The sequence below is a fragment of the Elephas maximus genome, chromosome 13 (assembly GCF_024166365.1).
Source record: "Elephas maximus indicus isolate mEleMax1 chromosome 13, mEleMax1 primary haplotype, whole genome shotgun sequence".
Classification (NCBI taxonomy): Eukaryota; Metazoa; Chordata; class Mammalia; order Proboscidea; family Elephantidae; genus Elephas; species Elephas maximus.
This window is the reverse complement of record NC_064831.1, coordinates 57,649,146-57,669,952: the sequence shown is the minus strand read 5'-3', so window position 1 is coordinate 57,669,952 and position 20,807 is coordinate 57,649,146. Positions and strand designations below refer to the sequence as shown.

The following is a 20,807-nucleotide window of genomic DNA, read 5'->3' as shown; positions in this document are numbered from 1 at the left end:
CTAAGATTAGAACCTCAATGAAAAGCATGGGTCCTGATGCCATCATTTCCGCCATAATACCACTTTGCATTTGTATAGGACTTTTAACTTTTCAAAGGGCTTTCACATCTATTATCCCATTTGATCGTTACAGTGACCCTGTGCAGTAGAAAGGACAAGTATTATTACCCACAATTGATAGATGAGGCAACTGCAGCCCAGAAAGGTTAAGTGATTTGCCTAAGGCCAGGAAGCCAGAGGAGAGCTGTGGTCTCCTGACTTCCAGTCCACTACTCTTTCCACCACACACCACACCAGATTACAAACTCAGACAACATAAAACAAAAGACAGGAAGGCTCAAATCAGGGCTCACGGAAGCTACGTCTCTGTATGGAAGTTGAATTCATCAAACTTAGTATTAAAGTTATAAAAATGCACTCTTTTCTCTTGTTCATCTACTTTAGTTGGAAACGAATGTTAATACAAATTTTCAGTGAAATTTAAAACACAAAAGAAAAGTCATTTCTGGATATATTCAAATCACTCTGATTCAGTAAGTAACCCTGTAGTTCATTTTGGACGGGGTGGGGGGGGGGTGGGGGGGAGGTGGTTAGTACATAAAGTAACCGAGAATACATCTTTAAATCGTGTATCCATATTAAGCCTGCAGCTACATTATAACTATAGTCTATTCGGAAGGGTGAAAGAGATCTCCAGTTGAAAGTAGATTTTGAAGAATTTTTTAGAGCCCAGGGGTTCATTTTTAATGAGCCGTTACTTTAAGTACTGCATAAAAAATACAGAAAATTGATAGTCCATTTAGTCTCCACCATACCTAATGCAAAAGTCATTAAGATGCATTATTCTTAATGTTCATGATATGATCAGTAAGTGTACAAGTCCTCTGAAAAGAATGTCCTTAACTTTCACATAAAGAAATCTTTGAAAACCTTACATATCATACAGACAAATGTTATGGCAACTATAATTTAGCTTTCATATCTTCACTATGCCCGGGGAACATCAATGCCAATTACATTAACATTTTAAAAAATAGTCCTCATTTGTAATACACTTACATACGACAGCATGGCCTTCATTTCTTCATCACTTCTCACTGTAATTCGATCACCATCTTCATCTTCATCTGTTTAAAAAGCAACATAATGCAACTGATATGATTTGCGTTTTTTTCAACGTACAAAAATAATGCCAAGTGAGTACATAACACAATTGGTTTTTTATAACTGATACCCAAACCCTCAACATCATAGTTTTGGAGAAATGTTGGTGTCATTGGTTTGCTTTGCTTTGTTTTTTGTTCAGAATACAATTAGTATGTCAACTTAAAAAAAAAAAAAAAAAAAGAACTGCTGCCTTTGAGTTGATTCTGACTCAGAGGACCCTATAGAACAGAGCAGAACTGCCCCATAGGGTTTCCAAGGCTGTAAATCTTTACAGAATCAGACTGCCACATCTTTCTCCTGCAGAGCGCCTAGTGGGCTCGAACCTCAACCTTTCAGTTAGTAGCCAAGCGCATTAGCCACTGCTCCACCAGGGCTCCTAGAATCTCAATAAAGAACTAAAACTATTTTAGGGACAGCCAAAAATTAAAATATTGCTCATGTCATTCACAACGTGTATCTAGATAACCCAAAAAAAGTAAGTATAATTGGAGTATGACTAAGCAGGTTTGATTTGGAAAACTTTAAGAAAAACCGAAGAGAGACCAGTCTTGTTCTGCTAACAGCACTTTTTTAATTTCTCAAACAGCACCCTATCCCCCTACTTCTCTATTCTTCCTCTCTCCCAATTTACCATGTCATATAGCGTGATAAATATGACTAACATTTACTGGATACCGCTATACACATTCGCTATGAGTCAGAATCGACTCGACGGCACTGGGTTTGTTTGTTGGGTTTGCTATACACATGGCACCGTGATTTGTGCTTCATATGCAGTGCCACATTAGAAACCTAACAACAATCCTATGATGCAGACATCATCACTATTATTATTCCCTTTTTACAGAAGAAGAAACTGGGGCCTTAGTGTAAGGTTAACTTGCAAAGCAACTCCAACCCAAGTATTTCCACATCCCATTCTATGTAGTAGCTCATTCTTTCTCTCTCTCAACGGTTTCATCTGTATTAGGTATTCCCTGACCATCATTAAGTCTCAAGCGGTGATTCATGCTATTTTATAATAATGTAATAGTCTTAAGACTAGAGGATAATAAGACTTCAGAAAATATACAACCAGAATGTATACATTTGAATAAGCATTATCATCAAAATAGTCACATCAAGAAATGATTTACTTATTTCAATAATGTTTTTCTTATTCAAAATATTTTAAAATATCTCTTCAAAAGCTGATTTCAGAACCTAAGGATAGACCTGATGAGAGTACAGATCTTATTTTTTAACCCACAATATAATTGTGGCCTGATCCTATTCCCACACCATCTGCCAGGCAGCCCTCAGAATGACTTTTGGCTTTTTCTAAATATTCAGTTAGATACTTCATCCTTCTGAAGATAAAGATTTGTCAATAGTGACAACAGCCTATGAGGTAGACTCTAAATGCACAGTTGAAAAAAATGCCAGAAAGATTCTGAGCAATGGCAAAGTTGCTGGAAGAAGTACACCGCCTCCCAAGGTGACAAACTGGATGAGGCAGACTCTTGTTTCGATGCTCCAGCTCTGGTACATTCGCCAAACAATCATTATTATTTCTTAGTCACTCTTGGGCATATAATCGCTGTCCTAATCACATGCAAAGATCACCCTGATCAGAGGCCTGGAAAACCAGAACAAATGCCCATCATGAAAAGAACAAGCTTGGAAGACACACTCTGGGGACGCTTACTGAAAACACAGTGAACGTCCTGTTCAGACATGGACCCTGCCCCACCTCACCTTCACAGGCCCTCGCACTGTTCCAGCTGCGGTTCTGAAGATAGCCCCTATATGTGACCAGCTTGTGCTCTCTCTCACTTAGCCTCTTGCAGAGCAAAACGCTACTTACTTTTTCTCCTCAGCAGCCACAGCAACCTGACAGCATGGTGGAAATCAGCACTTGGCCAGCCCCACTCAGGGACCACCCCAACAAACAGCTCTCATCAAAGTTTTGTTTCCAGAAGATTTGTTCCTGGATCCTGCACCCTGGATCTCAGCTGCCTCCCACTGATCACCCAACTCGGTCTGAACAGTATCATCAAGTCACACTGTCTGTCTGGACAGCTGGGAGCTGTGGCCACCGCCGACAGGAAGCTACCAAGAGTTGCCTGTTTTTTTGTATAAAAGCTGCACACTGGTCCCTTTCCGAAAGAAAGAAAGCACATTCCTGTGGGGTGTTAAGTACATAAAGGGCTATATAGGAGTCTAGTGCTTCCTTTGTTTCTTTTCTTTTTTTTTTTTTTAAGCGCACAGACTCTCGAGGGCCAAACTGGGGTGGGGGTGGGGGGGTACCATCCTAGTTTCGGACAAAGAAGAAAGGAACTTCTACATAGGTTCTAGAAACTTTAACATTTTCAAAGCCAAATTAAAAAAGTTTTCTTTAAAATGTAGGAGGCAGAGGGGAAAAACATATTCAGTGTAAAGAGATATAATGTTAAATAACACCACACATAAAAGCACTTCATATTTTTGCTTTAAAATCAGGTCAAATTCTCTGTTTAAATGTGGGTTAAAAGGATTTATTCTTGACAAAATTCTGAACTTGGTTAAAAAAAAAAAAAACACTCCAGCCTGAACAAAATACATTTTTTTTTAAATTGTATTTCTGCACCAGGGCTAGCTACAGAGATGACAGTTACAAAAAAGGCATGTTTACATTCAAATCTCCATATATACAAGAGCTCAGAAAAGTATTGTTCATATGCGGTGGGGTGGGAGGTGCACTTGGAGTTTAATAAAGCAGATAAAAAACCTTTTTTAACTTGTAAAGAGGGGGCATAGATTCCAGAAAGATCGTTTAAATCCCAGTCTCTCTAAATCAAGAAGGAAAAAAATGGAGAAAGAGAGCATTCCCAAAGTCCTCGAAGCCAGGGCTTGAACCTTTAAGGCTACTTCAAATAAAAGATTCTAAAATTCTATGAATCTCTGAGGGATTACTTCAGTAAAAAATTTGTGAGAGAAGCCAGTTACCAGAAAAAACTTCTTGCAGAGAAGTTCCAGAAAAGCAGCGATAAAACACTATGAGGGCACTTTGGTTTAAGTGGACAGAAAACTGGGGACAAAAGGCTAGAATAGCTTTCGGCACTAACCTAGAGGTCAAGTGTTAGAGCTGCCTTGTTAGGGATCCGACTCCAAGAGAAAACTTCAGGTAAGTTGAAAGAGGCATGCCAATAAAGCCTGGGGATAAAATCAGGTTTACATGACCCAGTGATTAATAGTTCTTATGGATTAACAGGAGACCCAGTTTTATGTAGGTACTTGTTTTCTTAACAAATTACTCTTTGGGGGACTCTGTTTCACTCTTTAATATTTGTGCTTAGCTGTCTTAACGAAGGAAACCCTGGTGGCAAAGTGCTTAAGTGCTACAGCTGTTAACCAAAAGGCTGGCAGTTCAAATCCACCAGGCACTCCTTGGAAACTCTATGGGGCAGTTCTACCCTGTCCTACAGGGTCGCTATGAATCAGAATCGACTCAACGGCAGTGGGTTTTTTTGCGTCTTAATGAAGACTCCTTGTATTTGTCCAAGAGGAGAGTGAGTCAGAAAAGCACACCCATCTCTCTAGAAACCACACCCATGAGAAGACTGACAGTTCTGGCCAAAAGGCAAAATCCAAGCTCTCTCTGACCCTCTGATGGTGGCCCAAAAGGAAATCATAAACCTTAACATTTTAAGTGAGAATATACGTCTCTCTAGGGACAACGAATTCACAGGTGTGAGAAGTTAGTGAAGCGTAAGAAAAGAGACATAGAAATCAAACAATTCAGTAAGACAAAAACCTAAAACACTTTTTTTTAACAAAAAGTTGGGCAGATACAATCCATCTAACAAGTCCATTTGCCTACCCAACTGGATTAGCTATAAAAATTATAGCCACTAGAAATATAAACCAGAAAAACTTACTAAAGGGGCACAAAGAGTTTCAAAAGCATAAATATGTTGGTGAAGAGGAGAAAGTAGTGGCACTAAGTAGAAAAAATAATTTCAGCTTTTTTTTTTTTTTTGTCTTATACATGAAGGTTCTTTGCCATCTGACCAAAAAAGCATTACCGGATATGACCAAGAAGAAGGGGGGGAAGAGATCTAATACACTGGTTCACAATGAGAATTCCAGGCTTCTCTAGTTGCCTGGAGCATAGTAATATGATTTTCCAGCACATTAGGGAGGCAAAAGTAGAACCAGAAAGTGTATGTACTGGCTGGATTTTGTTAATGTCACTTAAAATGGAGAAAAAAATCCTAGCAAGATACCAAATAGAGTGCAGCAGATGGTAAACAAATATTATGAAGCAATCTTCACAAAATCTGCAGTGTGTCACAAATATACAAAATGGTAGCGTTTGGGAAAAGAATCCTAACAGGCCATATGTTGTTAGTGATTTTATCTGAAGCAACATGCAATCCAAAAGAGAAGCCAAGAGAAGGAACATAAAGGCCCAATGGAGGAGAGGCAGCCTCAGGTAGGAGGCGGTCAGAATGGCAAACATAGTGCCCACCTGTAAACAGCAGGTGTGGGAGCGCTCAACCAAACGGCACCCACTACAGTGACAGGGGCTCAAGTGGGCTTTCAAGAGGAACAATCTAGCTTCTACAAAGAGCAACAGAAAATTAAGGCAATATATTATATATCATTTGTCACATTCCTTCAGTGCCAGGTAAGAGTCAATTAGAACTATAGCAAAGGCATTTCTCTAAGGCAAGAGAAAAGAAATGCAAACATAATGGTAGATATTAGAAAGATATCACAAGGAAATTACCAGAAAAGCTGTGAAGTTTACAGCCCCTCTCAGGTAAGGAGTCTGATGATCTCAGCAGGACTAGAGGCCGCAATTCCTCTGGTCAGATCTTCATACTCAACACGTTTTAATTTAGCTCTATACCTACTACCTCCTGATTTCTTTGCTTCCTTCCTCCCTCCAACAAATATTTAAGTGCCCACGATATGCCAGGCACTGTTCTGGGCATTATGGATAGTAACAGCTGGCGGGGGGGGGAACACCCTGCCCTCTTGGGGTTTACATTCTGGTGGAAAAAGAATGAAGGAGGCGAGGGAGTAGGCCATGCTGATACCCGGAGACAAAGTGGTCCAGGCAGAGGAAACAGCAAATGCACAGGCCCTGAGTCAGAAGGGAAACTCTGGCGGCAAGTGGTTAAGTGCTACAGCTGCTAACCAAAGGGTCGGCAGTTCGAATCCGCCAGGTGCTCCTTGGAAACTCTGTGGGGCAGTTCTACTCTGTCCTGTAGGGTCACTATGAGTTGGGATCGACTCGACGGCACTGGGTTTGGTTTGGGTCTTGAGTCAGAAGTATGTCTGGCACCTTTCAGAGCAGCTAGAACAGAATGAGATAGGGTGACAGAAGTAGATGAGTTGAGAGACGGAATGGCAGGGCAAGGTTGGGGGCAAATGAGAAGATGTAGGTCCCTGAAGAGCATTTTAGGGACTTGGCTTCTACTCCTGAATAATGGGAACCATTGGAGAGTTTTGAGTGTTGTGATCTGGCTTAACTTCTCAAAGGATCACTCAGGTTGCTGTGTGAGGAGAGAGGGAGAGAGACCAGTTAGGAGGCCACTATCCTTCTCCAGGTAAAAAGTGACGGTGGTCTGAACCAAGCTGAAGTTTTCAGAAATCATTACACGCTGAATATATTTTGAAGATACACCCAATAGAATTTGCTGATGGTTGAGATACCTGTCTTTATTAATTCATTCTTTTAACCATCCATACATTCCAGAAACACATACTGAGTGTCTACTATGTGCTGCCACCACCCGTCTGTCAGTTTGTTGTGCTGTGGTAGCTTGTATACTGTTATGATGCTGGAAGCTATGCCACTGTATTTTAAATACCAACCAGGTCCCTCCCCCATGGTGCACAGGTTTCAGCAGAGCTTCCACATTAAGACAGACCTGGAAGAGAGGCCTGATGATCTACTTTGGAAAATTAACCAATGAAAACCTTATAGATCACAACAGAACACTGTCTGACTCGCTTGCTTTGGACACATCATCAGAAGGGATCAATAGCTGGAGGAGGACATCATCTTTGGTGAAGCAGAGGGCCAATGAGAGTGCAAGAGACCCTTGGTGAGATGGACTGGCACAATAGCCACAATGACGGACTTGTACATGCTGGTGAGGATGACAATGTGGCACGATTGGGTAGCGTTTCATTCTGTTGTACATAAGGTCGCCATGAGTCGGAGTCAGCTCAAAGGCAGCTATCTACCTTTATGTACTGAATACTATGCTAGGGCTTCTAAGCATTCAAAAATGCACACGATTGTCCACTGGCCTCAAACAGCAACCAGTCTGGTGAGTTCCAGTGCTAGGGTAAAAGGCTTATGTTTCTTCTTAATTCTCAAACAACTTATCGAGGGTACTAATAAGAAGTAACTACTCTCATAATACTAACAAGGATTTGGAATTTTTGCATCAACGATATGTTGTACTAAAATTTCAATAAATTAAGGCTTTCTTCACATTGTCTTAAATTCTAGGATGCACGATTACTCTTACATGTTAAATAATTTTTATATTCAATGTAAGTCTCTTAAGAATTACAATTTTTCATTAATCCACCTAGTTTTACATATAAATATCTACATTATCTTCTACATATACTATAATTTTAAGAAAATGAAACTTCATTTTTTCCAAATATTTGAAGACTTAGACTTTTTTTCCAAATCAAAAAGGGGTTCCCACCTAACTGTTCTTAACGAGACTGTCTTCAATATTTGGGGATATGAGGGGTATCTTCGGGTGTCACTCCAGTGGTCAGTTATAGTTGTATAGCATAGTGTACTTCAACAACTTACAACTTATGTAACTACAATTTTGCTTTAAATGATCATACCATAAAAAACATAGAAACCAGTTGCCGTTGAACTGATTCTGACTACTGGTGACGCTACACGTATCAGAGTAGAACTGTGCTCCATGGAGTTTTCAATGGCTAATTTTTTGGAAACAGGCTGCCAGGCCTTTCTTCCAAGGTGCCTCGGGCTGGACTAGAATCTCTAATCTTTCAGTTAGCAGCTGAGCATACTAACTGTTTGCACCACCTAGCCAAGTTTAAAATGAGATATGATGTGCTGGTTTAAAGACTTCTGCACCCAAAAAGCAAGATAATCTTCTGGGATATCACAGTAGCCCTGGCTCCCTTATCCGAGGTTTCACTTTCCACGGTTTTACCCTCAGTCAACCACAGTCCAAAAACATTAAACGAGTAGCCTGATGAGGTCTCACACCTTCCCGGTCTGCCCTGCCTGGGGACCACATTCACATAACTTTTATTACAGTATACTGTTATAATTGTTCCATTTTATTATTAGTTATTGTTGTTAATCTCTTCCTGTGCCTAACTTATAAATTAAAACTTTATCATAGGTAGGTATGTATAGGTCAAAACATAGTATATACAGGATCCAGTACTATTCGAGGTTTCAGGCAACCCCAGGAACATATCCCCCATGGATGGGGAGAGGGGGGACTACTGTATAAAGAAACTGAAAGGGATCCTATTCAATGAGAAGTAGGTATAAAATGATCATGGTTGAAGAATGACATAAATAAATATTTATCCTAATACCATATTTTCTGAACCAAAACTCAGACACATGCTTTGACAGGTGTGAAGATATTTATGAGGGCTATTGGCCAGAATGGAGCCCCAGTGGCACAGCGGTTAAGAGCTTGGCTGCTAATCAAAAGGTTGGCAGTTCGACTCCACCAGCTACTCCCTAGAAACCCTACAGGAGTTCTACTCTGTCCCATAGGGTTGCTAGGAGTCAGAATCGACTTGACGGCAACAAGTTTGGTTGGTGTTTGGTACTGACCAGAATATGGGAAGTCAGAGAGTCACCGAAAAGTAAGACCACATGATTTTTGTGGGCATAGGTCAATATTTTTCTAAATAGACTTAAAATGTATCTTTCAAGTCATTGGTGAGATTTTACTGTCCATCGACACCAGTCCAGCAATCATTTTATGGCAGTAACTTGTCCAGATAAAATCTAGGGAGAGGAACACATATAACGGATAGGCACAGGGAACTCATTAGTGGGGACAGCTGATTTTCATCACCTCACAAGTTGGTGTACTCATTAACCTGCTAATGAAACTGTGAAAATCAGCAGGGTTCTCTGGGCCTATATGAATGCCAAGCTCCTACAGCATATGTAGGGCCCATACATGCTCAAGCATAGCGACGATTGTGAGGATGGTACAGGACCAGGCAGTGTTTCGTACTGTTGTACACAGGGTCTCTACGAGTCAGAACCTACCGACAGCACCTAACAACAACAACATACATGCAAACATACAGGATTTTTTATGGCTACAGAATTTAGCTTCATATCAGAACTGTTCTCACATCTGGTATGGTATCAACTGTCTGTTTCAGTAAAGGTAGATCCCCATCTGACTCTTTTCAACAAAATAAACTGACCATGGTACAAGAAATTTAAAAAAACATACATACATATGTACATAATATATATTTTATACATACTTAATATGTATGTGTGTATGAGTGTGTGTGTCTGTCTGTGTGTGTGTATTTAACCTCATTAGAATAAAAAGAAAAAAAGAATATAGGTGAATGTTTTTTCAATATCCTAGAACATGGAACACCTTTCTAAGCATGACATAAACCCAGAAGTCACAAAGGAAAATACAACAAATTTGACCATGTAAAAAACTTTAAATTTCTCTGTGGGGAAAAAAAAAAAAAAAAAGACAAAAGCAAGCTGAAAAGAAAGCAATAAACTGAGTGAAAATATCTGCAACTTTTAAAACAAAGGGCCAGTTTTCTTAATATTGGAAAGTAAATTAGAAAAAGATAACCTAATAGAAAAATGGGCACAGCTGACAATATATATATGTGTGTGGTAGTTCATAGGAGTTAAATACAAATAACCAAAATACCAATGAAAAGACGTTCAACCTCACTGATAATTAAAAATAAACTAAAATAGTAATATAATAATCTTTTTTACCTATCAAATTGACATTGACTATAAAGTTTGCTGACACCCAGAGTTGGCAAGGAGGGAAGGAAATGGCATTCTCACACACTGTTGCAGGGAGTGTAAACTGGTTCTACCTTTTTAGAAAGCAACATGGTACTAGCTATTGCAATTATTAAAAAAAAAAATTTTCCAGTAGTTCCAACTCCTAGGAATTTATTCAAAAATACATTTCCACAATGTGGAAAGATACAGGACATTGCTGTTCACTACATTTTTTTTCTAACACTGAAAAACTGGGAAAACTTTTTGTTGTTTAAAACAATGGTAATCATTTATCATCTCTCAGTTTCTGTAGGCAGGAATTGAGAAAAGGTTTGGCTAGGTAGTTCTCACCTGGGGTCTCCCATGAGGCTGCAGTCATATGAAGATTCATTTAGGCTGGATATTGCTCACATATTTGGCTGGCTGTTGGCCTGAGGCCTCAGTTCGTCTCAATGCAGGTCTTTCCATGACACGCTGGCTAGCTCCCCCCAGAGTAAGTAATCCAAGAGGCCAAGGCAGAAGCTGCAATACCTTTTATGAAGTAGGTTGAGAAAGCACATAGCAACACTACCACCAATGCTGGACACAAGGCCAGCCCCAATTCAGTATGGGATGCAACTCAACAAGGGCATGAACACCAGGAAGCACGGCTCATTGAGGGCAATCATGGAAAATGACTACCACCTAAACGATCCTTTTTTCTTTTTTTTTCACAACTTACTATGAAAATTTTATGGTATTTTAACTGGGTTCACTCTAAGGGGCCTTGATTTGGTATCAGTTATCCTGAGATAAAAGGAGCCCTGGTGGCGCAATGGTTAAGCACTCCACTGGTAAGTGAAAGGCTGGTGATTTGAATCCACCAATGGCTCTGTGCAAGAAAGGCCTAGTGATCGGCTCCTGTAAAGACTATAGCCTTGGAAACCCTACAGGGCAGTTCTACCCTGTCAGACAGGGTTGACGCAACAACACCAAACAACACAAACAACAACATTCTGAGGTAAGTAGTTCCTCCCAAACCATTCTTTTTCTTTTTTTATTTTATTATTTTGTTGTTGCTGAGAATATACACAGCAAAACATACACTAATTCAACACTTTCTACAAGTACAATTCAGTGACACTGATTACATTCCTCGGATTATGTGACCATTCTCACCCTTCTTTTCTGAGTTGCTCCTTCCCCATTAACACAAGCTCACTGCCCCCTAAGGTTCCCATCTAACGTTTTCAGAAAAACTGGTAAAACTTTAATGTCCATCAACAGATTAAACAAATTATGCCATAGTCCTAAAATTAAGTATAGTGCAGTCGTCCAAGAGAATGAAGTTGATCTAAGCATACAGATGGTGGACAGAGGTCCAAGACATTCTGTTAAATGGAGGCAGAAGAAACTTGCAGTTCAGTATATATTATGCACATAGAAATTTTCTGGAAGAATACAGAAGAAATTGTTAACAGTGAGACCGGAGGATTTGGGGGAAATGAAGGACTTTTACTTCTTATCTTATCTCTACACTGCTTGAAAGATGTCACTTTGAGGACTAATGTGTGTCTGACCCAAGCCATGTTATTTTCAACTGTCTCATATGCATGTGAAAGCTGGACAATGAATAAGGAAGACTGAAGAAGAATTGATGCCTTTAAGTTATGGTGCTGGTGAAGAATATTGAATATACCATGGACTGCCAGAACAACAAACAAATCTGTCTTGGAAGAAGTACAGCCAGAATGCTCCTTGGAAGCGAGGACGGGAGACTTCATCTCACGTGCTCTGGACATGTTATCAGGAGGGATCTGTCTTTGGAGAAGGACATCATACTTGGTAAGGTAGAGGATCAGCAAAAAAGATGGATTGACACAGTGGCTGCAAAATTGGGCTCAAACATAACAATGACTGTGAGGATGGTGCGGGACAAGGCAGTGTTTCGTTCCGTTGTACACAGAGTTGCTATGAGTCGGAAACAACGTGATGGCACCTAACAACAACAAACATACTGCTTGAATTTTTTTAAATATCATGTATTACTTCATAATTTTTTTAAAAAAACTAGATATTAAAAAGTACTTGTATTTGTGCCCTAGTTGTAAAGGGAGAAAGACTAAAAGAGAGTAAGAAGAGAAACAGGTACAGGGCCACTAGCCCAAGAGGAGACTTCACCACAGATGGGCCTCCCTCATTTAGCCGTAACTCCCTTCCCATTTACCAGCCCCAGGGACAGAAATCAAAAGCACACAGCCAGTGCAGGTCCTCTGCTCCCACAGGACATGGGGCCCAGTAAACTGAAAGAATTTAGGGTTTGCACTGTCTACCACTAATCAATTATATCCAATTTCTGGGCAATAGCACAAATAAGCCACAACAGCAAATTAAACATTTGGCTTTTAGTCATATGTATTTTATAATTCTCATTTCAATATGGATATACACGACATTCCATTTTATTCAATGAGCATGTTCCTACAAGGCACTAAGCTAAGCACTAAGGAGAGAACAAGTCAAGTAAAACATGGTTCCTATCACCAAGTAACTCAGAATCTAATGGGGGGGGGACACACACAACCACCCAGAAGGCAACAAGGAACCAGTTCACTGCCTAGTAAAGACATAAACAAGGTGCGCAGAGAGATTAGCCCCATCTGGGGGATGAGAGGTGCCAGTGAAGAGGTAGCATCTCTCACAGCTGGAGAATCTAAAAGATGACAGGAACTCTCCTCTCTTTTCCACTTATACTCAGCTCTCTTTTTCTCCACATTTACATAAAACAGGTAAATTTGATGGCTGTCCTTTCTCTTGCTGTTTAATTCATATCACTAAATACAACACTATCACTTTTGTATAAGAAAACAATTGGCCTTAGGTATACTTTTCAGTATTAAATATATTATCATAAATACTTTTTTATTAAAGTTTTATTTACTTGGGGGGGTTGTTCTATCATACTCACAAACCACTGAAATACCCCCCAAATTCCAGTCAATTAGCTTACAAACTATATCTATCTTTCCAACTATCTCTCATGCCTGTTATTGTTGTCGCTATACCCAGATTCCATTTATTGGTTCAGATTTTCCGTTCAGAGAATAAAGTCATCCTAGGACAATCAAGAAAAAAGCTAGCCTAGGATTTTAAGTCTATAATGGAAAGCATACAATTACACAAGCAAAAAACAAAAAAATTAATTTAACAATTGTCCTCATTATCTCTCTGTGTGTAGTTTTGTTTTTATTTGTTTTTCATCTAAACCTGGTCCAGACACAGATGGATATAGAGCTGCTGCCCTGTTGGGGAAAAGGAAGCATAATCTCTAAGAATTTAAATCTAGAGGGTTAAATTTTTTTTCCTCTACTTAACACACCTTACAGGCTTTCAACACACTTGGCTGATAGAGTACAAGTCTCACAGTTAAAGAGACCTGCATTTGAATCTGGGCTCTGCCACTTCCTACCTGGTCACCTTCGGCCATCATTTCACATTTCTGAGCTTCAGTTTCCTCCCAGGTATAATTTTCCTACCTTACAGAGCCATGGTAGAGATCAGCCAATCTAGATAAAACATCTAGTACACTGCCTGGCACAAGATATCTAGAATAATAATACTGTTGCTGTGAACCCTAACTCTGAAAGCTGCGGGGTAGGCACAGGTACATCAAGTCACTGGAACCCTCACTACTTTTGGGGGACCTAGAAAGCATGTTCTTTGCCATGCTTAAGAACAATCAGAACATAGGATTGCAAGATTATGACAATTCTCACAAGTCCAACACAGGGGTTGAGAATATAGGCTCTGAAGCCTATTCCACTGTACCACTTACTAGCTGTGAGACTTGAGCAAATTGCTTAGAGGAGATGACCCTTCCTCAACTGTAAAACAGAGCTAATAACAGTCCTTCAAAGTACTTCATGGGGATCTTGTGAAGGTTAAATTAAATGAGATAACCCATGCAATGCTCTCAGCACAGCATCTGGCAACAGTAAGTACTCCAAATGCTAGCTATTAGACTGCCCATGAACTCCCTGGCACCCCCAAGGAGTTACTGCAATGGGTCTGAATACAGTGTGCAACACTAACACGCATTTCAGATATATGTACTATTTTTCAGTGGTATAAAAATTCCAATGTGATTAATAAAATACTAATCATTTTAAGAGTCTTACTGATAGTAGCTTTTAAAAATAAGTAAAGATCATCGAAAAATATTCAAACAAGAGAAGAATATGTAAAGTAAAAAGTTTGCTCATTCAGTCACCTGCCGATCACCACGCTCCCCCCACCCCCAACTCCAAGTCCACTTTCCAGAGGAAACTGCTGGAAAGCACTGTAGTGGGCACTCTTCAGATCCTTATCTCTCAATATATACATGAAGTTGGAGGGGGTTGGAGGGGTTGGGGTGGGAGAGAGTGTTAGGTTTTTTTACAAAATGGGATCTGATCATACATATTTGTTTATTCAACAATACATCATGGGTATCTTTCTACATCAATGCATGACATGCTAGCTCATTCTATCAAGCTGCTGCTTAATGCTTCAAGATGATGGATAAATTATACTTACCAGTACACTATTCTGGGAACCCTGGTGGCATAGTGGTAACGTGCTATGGCTGCTAACCAAAGGGTCAAGCAGTTCGAACCTGCCAGGCGCTCTTTGGAAACTCTATGGGGCAGTTCTACTCTGTTCTATAAGGTCGCTATGAGTCGAATCGACTCGAGGGCACTGGGTTTGGGTTTGGTTTTGGTATACATTATTCTAGGCATTTAGGTTACCTTTCATTTTTTGCTATTAAAAATTCCACAATGAACACCTTGTTTGAAGGGCGTTTGGCACATGTATGGGTATTTCTGTTGGACAATTTCCTACAAGTGGATCAGCTAAGTCAGAGACATCACACATTTTACAACATGGTACGTATTGCTAAACTATCCTCCAAAGAGGATGTCCGCATTGTACTCTTCCATCATTACGTATTTTTCTAATAAACAGGAACAAAAAAGTATCCTATCATGGGGAGAAACTACAAGTTTTTCTACACCGAGAAATGGCCTTCATCTTTCGAAAACAAGGTGGTAACCATGGCTCCAAACACTTACTTCATCCTTCTCAGCCCCAGGGCTACTGACTAAACTCTTAACATTACCCAGACCCTGATCTCTCCTGCAACGACCGGGTTCATACCAAAACCAGTTTTCTAGTACACCCTTACACTGTCCTCAGGTCAATGGGGAGGAAAAGGGAACCCAAGGCCCAAAGCGTTGCTGTCATTATCTTGTCAACCCTCGCCAAAACAGACTTATCCCATGCAATGTTTGCTTCAATGCTCTACTCTGCCAGAATGTTTTAAAGTGGCAATGGATTAAAATCTCTTAATCAATAATCATTGGCCCACAGGTAGTTTATATGTTTCATTTTTGTTCCAGCAATATTATTACAGTGAGGAGCAAGAGCAGATAAAGGTCATGTTGGTAATTAAAGCTATATTGTATAAATATGCAGACCCAAGATATGATTAAATAAGAAAATATTACTTGGTTCAGTATCATCATTAAACTTGCATTAATTTATAAATATTTAAATGTACCATATGATGATCATAAATAATCTGTTTTTGTCAGTGTCTAAAGTAATGCAACCCATAAACCCTTTGAAAAATTACTGCAGAAAGAAATCGTGGAGAAAGAAGGTATACAAGGCAGACTTACATTCAAATGCGGTGGTTGTTGCTTCAGGCAGAACCTGGCCTATCACATCCTAAACAAAGAAAGAATAAAGAAACACAATTAGCCATCTTCTTTATTGCTAACATGTGGCAAATTCTGGAGGAAATATGAGAACCTGGAAAAGATTTTTGAAATGTTGGCATAAACTACAAAAACATCCGCTCATAATCACACCTAGCCCAGCAATGTAAGCCCAGAGTTTATATCTCTATTCCGGGGGGGGAATCTTTATGAAATCTCTTCTACTTTGTATTGATAACATAATCTTTCATACTCAATCCAACAGTGTATATAAATACACTATTATACATTTCTTCTAATGGAAGCTGTGGGATGTAATATAGTGGAAAGAGTAAGGGGTTTTTAGAGTCAAATTGGCCTGGGTTTGAATTCCAGTTCTGTACTTACTAGCAGTGTGACCTGGAACAAATTACTTAACCTCTTTGAGCCTCAATTTGATTATGCTCCAAAATATGGCAATATAGATATTAAATATATGTAATAAAATCGGCAATATAAATATTAAATAATGTAATTAAAATAACCTTTGGGCCTAGCACATTGTTGACACTCAGCAAATGCAGTTCCTGATATGTGGCTGACAATACCGTGCCTTGCGCTCATAGTGGCAGTTTAAAACCCCAGTTTCCATCACAGTGATATAAACATATAATTCTATATTTAATACGAACATTTCTTACCAACCTTTACTATTAAGCAACTGAAAAACATACCAGTCAATCTAATCTGCAAAAAAAACCTAAAAAGTGTATATAATCTGATACAACATTTAACTGAGCCTACAAAGTTGAAAACATTTCAAAATTAGTCTATAGAGGCAGCTTAATGAAAGAGGCCCAGAAGACCTAAGGGAAGTGGTCAGCTCTAAAGAAAGTCCCCCTGCCCACCTGGCCCCAGTATGTCCAGTCTACCATGAACAGCCTGCAAACCTCATTTCTCTGGGGTGGCAGGGGAGCTCTGCCACAATGTCCCTCCCGGGCTGAGCCAGAACTGGCACCAGCCAGCTGGCTGACAAAGCCACCTGCAGTATTTCTCAGCAGGAAGCCCACAGCCATTCTGAGCAGGGCACTTAGCAGAGTGAGGGCTGCACCCCCCTTCTAAGGGCAGTTCTTCAGATGTTTTTGCTGCAGTGGCGATCTGCATAATAGCCTTGCCTCTACAGTGCTTTTTTTTTATTATTTTAATAAATCTGCACATATAAAACTGATCAAAGAGAATGATCTTCGGCAGCCCTCCCTCATTATAGCCCAAAGTGGTTATTTTTTTTCTTCTGACTCCAGTCATAACAAATGAAACATCAACTTTTTGAGGAAGTATTTGTAAAATATTTCGGTGTAAAAAAAAATTCTTTCTACACGTTCATAGGTAAAAAAATATTTATTGACAGGTAAATGGAAACTATGGAGTGGAACGGAACAGACTACGCAGGCAGTACAGTGCAACGCCTGGGAGCACACACTCTGGAGCCAAAATGCTAGTGATGGGCCTTGGCTCTGCCTTGCCCCAGCTAAGTGACTGATTCTCTGTGCCTCGGTAAAATGGGATCATAGCTGTACTTCCTTGTAGGACCATATGAGTTAATACTTGTAACATGCTTAGGAGAATGTCTAGCACATGGTAAGCGTCTGCTAAATAAATAAAACAAATCACTGATCACTGGAATATCACAAAGCTCACCCCACAGTGAAGCCTTAGATTCTAGCGCCCGACAATCAGTGGTGTGTCAGTGGACGACGGCCACTCGTTCAGTTACCTCATCCTTCCAACATCATTTATTAAGAACTCTTTCTAGCCCGGATAGATAGGAGATGAAATATAATAATAATAATAATCCTGTCCACCCCCAACCTGCCAAGTCTCAAGTGTCAGAAAAAAAAAGTCAGATGATAGAGAAATCTTATCACTCAGAAAATCAATCCCGCAAAGTGAACTCCACCTCTACAGTATTAGGGAGCAAATTTAGGATCCCTCCTACTTATGAGTAGCAGACTCCTTCACACAGCAAATTTCTAATAACCTGTTGAAAACCCCACCAGGCAGCAATAGCATCCTTTGCCCATTAATGTAAACGAGGTGTTTTACATCTGATACAGAGAAAAGGAAAAACCATACTTGCTTGAGAGAATCATATGAATACAACCTACCATCTTGTTTCTTCAATGCAAATAACGTGGGCCTGTCATAATGACTTCGGAAGAAAGGCCTGGTGATCTACCTCGAAAAATCGGCCACTGAAAACCCCATGGAGCACAGCTTTACTCTGACACACATGTGGTCACCATGAGTCAGAATCAACTCAACAGGAACTGGTTATCATAACAACAGGATAAAAGGACTGAAAATTACTCAATATCTATTCATCAATTCTAAGCAGGATACATTTAACGATTTTATGTTCATTTCGCAGTTAATATCTCTTATATTTTAAATGACTTATTTCAAAGTGAACCTGTCCCACTCTCTACGACATAACATTTTAACTAAACTAACCAATGATAAGCCCTGGTGGCATAGTGGTTAAGTGCTACAGCTGCTAACCAAAGGGTCAGCAGTTTGAATCCGCCAGGCGCTCCTTGGAAACTCTATGGAGCAGTTCTACTCCGTCCTATAGGGTAGCTATGAGTCAGAATCGACTCCACGGCAGTGGGTTTGGTTTTTTTTGGTAACCAATAATAACCACTGCCGTCAAGCTGATTCCGACTCATAGCAACCCTATAGGACAGAGTAGAACTGCTCCATACTGTTTCCAAGGAGCGCCTTGTGGGTTTGAACTGCTGACCTCTTGGTTAGCAGCCGTAGCACTTAACCACTATGCCACTAGGGTTTCCAACTAACCTAAAGAAAGTTTCAGAGAGGGCGGAGCCAAGATGGCGGACTAGGCAGACGCTACCTCGGATCCCTCTTACAACAAAGACACGGAAAAACAAGTGAATCGATCACATACATAACAATCTACGAACCCTGAACAACAAACACAGATTTAGAGACGGAGAACGAACTAATACGGGGAAGCAGCGATTGTTTCCAGAGCCTGGAGCCAGCGTACCAGTCAGGTACGGCACAAGCACAGAGACCTGCTCCACCCCCCTGAACTAACCCCGGGAGGGGGACCAGCTGGTTCCACGGGCGGCGTGGGACGCAGCCGGTAGGAGAAGTCCCCGGGAGGCAGTGACTGATCTTGGAGCAGAAAGAGCAGCATCCGAGCCGGGGAACCGTCCCGCAGGGATTAGGACTGCACGCAGGTACGCCATAAACACGGAGAGTTGCTCCACCCCCTGAACTAACCCCGGGAAGGGGACCAGCCGGGTCGCGCGGGCGGCGTGGGACGCAGCCGGTAGGAGAAGTCCCCGGGAGGCAGCGACTGGTATTGGAGTGGGGAGAACAGCGTTCCAGCCAGGACACTCGGTCGCGGCACAAGCACAGGGAGCTACTCCACCCATCTGAACTAACCCCGGGAGGGGGCCCACCTAGTTTACGGGGGCGGCACGGCCACGCGGCTGGAGAGACGAGAAGTCCCCGGGAGGCAGCGACTGATTTTGGAGTTGAGAGTGCACCGTCCCAGTAGGGGAGCCTTGACGCTGGGCGTGGGGCTGGAAGCGGAGGATCTGACCGTGACTCCAGCGGGCCAGACCCCCCGGGGGCAATCTCCACACAGCCAGCACACATAGGCGACGCGCCCGCGGGAATCTCAGATATAACAGTCATTCCAAGCAAGACAAGCAACTCTGGCTATATTCTGAGGTGCTACTCTCCTATCTCTCTGTTCCCTCCCCCACCCTTCCCAGGCGGCTTCATTAACATCTGAATAGCCTGAGCCAAAGGGAGAACTCTGATAGGGATCTGACTGCAGTTTTTTTTTTAGCGGATTTTCTGGAAAAACTAGTTTCCCAGTGATGGCTCGGAGACAACAATCCATATCAAACCACTTAAAGAAGCAGACCAGGACAGCTTCTCCAACCCCCCAAACAAAAGAATCAAAATCTTTCCCAAATGAAGATACAATTTTGGAATTATCAGATACAGAATATAAAAAACTAATTTACAGAATGCTTAATGATATCACAAATGAAATTAGGATATCTGCAGAAAAAGCCAAGGAACACACTGATAAAACTGTTGAAGAACTCAAAAAGATTATTCAAGAACATACTGGAAAAATTAATAAGTTGCAAGAATCCATAGAGAGACAACATGTAGAAATCCAAAAGATTAACAATAAAATAACAGAATTAGACAACGTAATAGGAAGTCAGAGGAGCAGACTCGAGCAATTAGAATGCAGACTGGGACATCTGGAGGACCAGGGAATTAACACCAACATAGCTGAAAAAAAATCAGATAAAAGAATTAAAAAAAATGAAGAAACCCTAAGAATTATGTGGGACTCTATCAAGAAGGATAACCTGCGGGTGATTGGAGTCCCAGAACAGGGAGGAGGGACAGAAAACACAGAGAAAATAGTTGAAGAACTTCTGACAGAAAACTTCCCTGACATCATGAAAGACGAAAGGATATCTATCCAAGATGCTCATCGAACCCCATTTAAGATTGATCCAAAAAGAAAAACACCAAGACATATTATCATCAAACTCACCAAAACCAAAGATAAACAGAAAATTTTAAAAGCAGCCAGGGAGAAAAGAAAGGTTTCCTTCAAGGGAGAATCAATAAGAATATGTTCTGACTACTCAGCAGAAACCATGCAGGCAAGAAGGGAATGGGACGACATATACAGAACACTGAAGGAGAAAAACTGCCAGCCAAGGATCATATATCCAGCAAAACTCTCTCTGAAATATGAAGGCGAAATTAAGATATTTACAGACAAACACAAGTTTAGAGAATTTGCAAAAACCAAACCAAACCTACAAGAAATACTAAAGGATATTGTT

General features: G+C 40.6%; 1 protein-coding gene across 5 annotated transcripts in view; it reads right to left on the bottom strand.

Annotated features, from left to right (window-relative positions):
* Positions 1 to 20,807, bottom strand: part of MAP2K5 (mitogen-activated protein kinase kinase 5) — a 287,381-nt gene that overhangs the window by 256,190 nt on the left and 10,384 nt on the right. For all 5 annotated transcript variants that reach the window (XM_049852647.1, XM_049852648.1, XM_049852650.1 and 2 more), the window contains exons 2-3: positions 15,877 to 15,925; positions 1,060 to 1,127 (exon numbers count right to left, since the gene is read on the bottom strand). In XM_049852647.1, the coding sequence (XP_049708604.1) occupies positions 1,060 to 1,127; positions 15,877 to 15,925 (117 nt within the window). The remainder of the gene's footprint in view (positions 1 to 1,059; positions 1,128 to 15,876; positions 15,926 to 20,807) is intronic.